Below are 1,711 nucleotides of genomic sequence, written 5' to 3'. Positions count from 1 at the left end.
AAGAAAAAAAAGATAAGTTAAAAGACTCTTGGCTGATTTAGCTTTTTTGGGTATTTGCAATAAATGGAACATAATTTTTTTAACAAAATATTCCCTTGAAAATTGCTTAGAAATACTTAGAGAATAAATATTTATTAGCTAATTTTTTTAAGTTATTAGTTAATTTTAAATGTTCAAATTTGTCTTGGTTGGTATTAATCCTAACCTTAGGGTAAGTTAAATAACTTCATATTAATTTTCTTTTTAGAATCAACTAATCAACTTCATATTAAATTCCTTCTAAAAAAAAATTTATATTAAATTATTGCATAACTAAAAGAAACATTATTTCCCTCGGTTAAAAAAAAAAAAAAAAAGAAAAAAAAAAAGCCCCCATATGCACATTTCGTTTCAAGAAGATTAATAGCCTTCAATAACTTTCGTTGTCAGTACCAGTGCGTGAATAGACATATACATGGTTTGGTTTCAGCAATAATTGACAAACGGTAAACCGCTACTCTAGTCATCATACTAGAGCAGAGGGAAGAGCACATTATAATTCAGTCTGTAATTTCCTCCATGACCAGCTCGGCCTGACATTTCCCACCAACAAGCCATGTATAAAATCTCTTGTACCCCGTTAATCCTGAAGTCTTTTCTACACAACGAAGTTCCATCAGAACTCACTCGTATGCTCAGTTGATCACCTTCTTCAGCTGACTATATATATTAAGAATATACTGCCTTCAATTGGGACCCCAACAGCTCAAGTACATGACTTTCCTCAGAGACTCCTCTGACTGCTTCATTTTCTCGTCTCTCAATTTGCTTGAACCCATAGCAGAAGTTGAAGAAGAAAGGTTCCTGGTCTGGGAAATCGACCTGAGATTATTCTTCGCATGTTGTTGCGCTGATCTTATGATAAAATTCCACCTGCAGATCCCCTGGTCTTTCATGGCTTCCACAACTCCAACACTCACTGCTACAACAGCTTTTCTTGTTGAACTCATCTTTCCACTCTTCACAACACTGATGTTTGATCTTGCACAATTGGAATCAAATAATCGTAAACTTTATGTAGCAAATAATAATAGTGATATAACAAGGATTTGTGGTTGTTGAATCAAATGGTATGGAGGGGTCACTTATATATAGGGAGAGATGGGTAGCTAGTAGCTACCAGTTTTGGGAAAAATACCAGAGGCTAGAGCATTTGCCAGTGGTTTTGGATCTACGAAGCCAATAGTTTTTTCCCCCAGATATTGACTATGATGCCCTTCTAAGAGTAAATGGTCGCATTAATTATATAGGGGTAAATTTGGGTTCTTATTTTTTTAAGAAACTTTTTGGGTTTTTCCTTTATTATACTCAGTCCCATATGCTTTCGGTGATAACAAAGTAATTTTAACGTTTAAGGAAAATTATTGTATATTTCCGAGTATAGTATTATAAATGTGTATTTTTTTCCCTTACATAAATGATTAAATTTATTAATTAAATTCATAATAAGACTTAACATATATATATATATATAAAAGATATACATTTATAATACTTTAAAATATCTAATAATTTTCAACGTGGGACCCTAGCCACTTAAGTTACTTCGGGCACACAGTTTTTCCTATTAAAAAAAATAAAAATAAAGCGCACACCGGATTTCAAGGGTAAAATCCACCATCCATTCATCCCTGGAGATTTGGAGTGTGAGAACCAAACCACCTGTTTTCTT

The 1,711-nt window shown here is 33.0% G+C and overlaps 1 protein-coding gene across 1 annotated transcript; it reads right to left on the bottom strand.

The window, feature by feature from the left end:
- Positions 1–383: 383 nt before the first annotated feature.
- Positions 384–1,115, bottom strand: LOC126695462 (uncharacterized). The gene has a single exon (XM_050392218.1). It carries the CDS (start codon positions 987–989, stop codon positions 726–728), a length of 264 nt encoding a protein of 87 aa, XP_050248175.1. The 5' UTR covers positions 990–1,115; the 3' UTR covers positions 384–725.
- Positions 1,116–1,711: the final 596 nt, after the last annotated feature.

Source organism: Quercus robur, chromosome 8 (assembly GCF_932294415.1).
Source record: "Quercus robur chromosome 8, dhQueRobu3.1, whole genome shotgun sequence".
In the NCBI taxonomy this organism is placed as follows: Eukaryota; Viridiplantae; Streptophyta; class Magnoliopsida; order Fagales; family Fagaceae; genus Quercus; species Quercus robur.
The sequence above is the reverse complement of the archived record's forward strand: the minus strand, read 5'-3'. Positions and strand labels throughout refer to the sequence as shown.

Excerpts from the sequence above, each read along its gene's own strand:
- LOC126695462 (XM_050392218.1), bottom strand. The coding sequence starts at position 989 with ATGAGTTCAACAAGAAAAGCTGTTGTAGCAGTGAGTGTTGGAGTTGTG.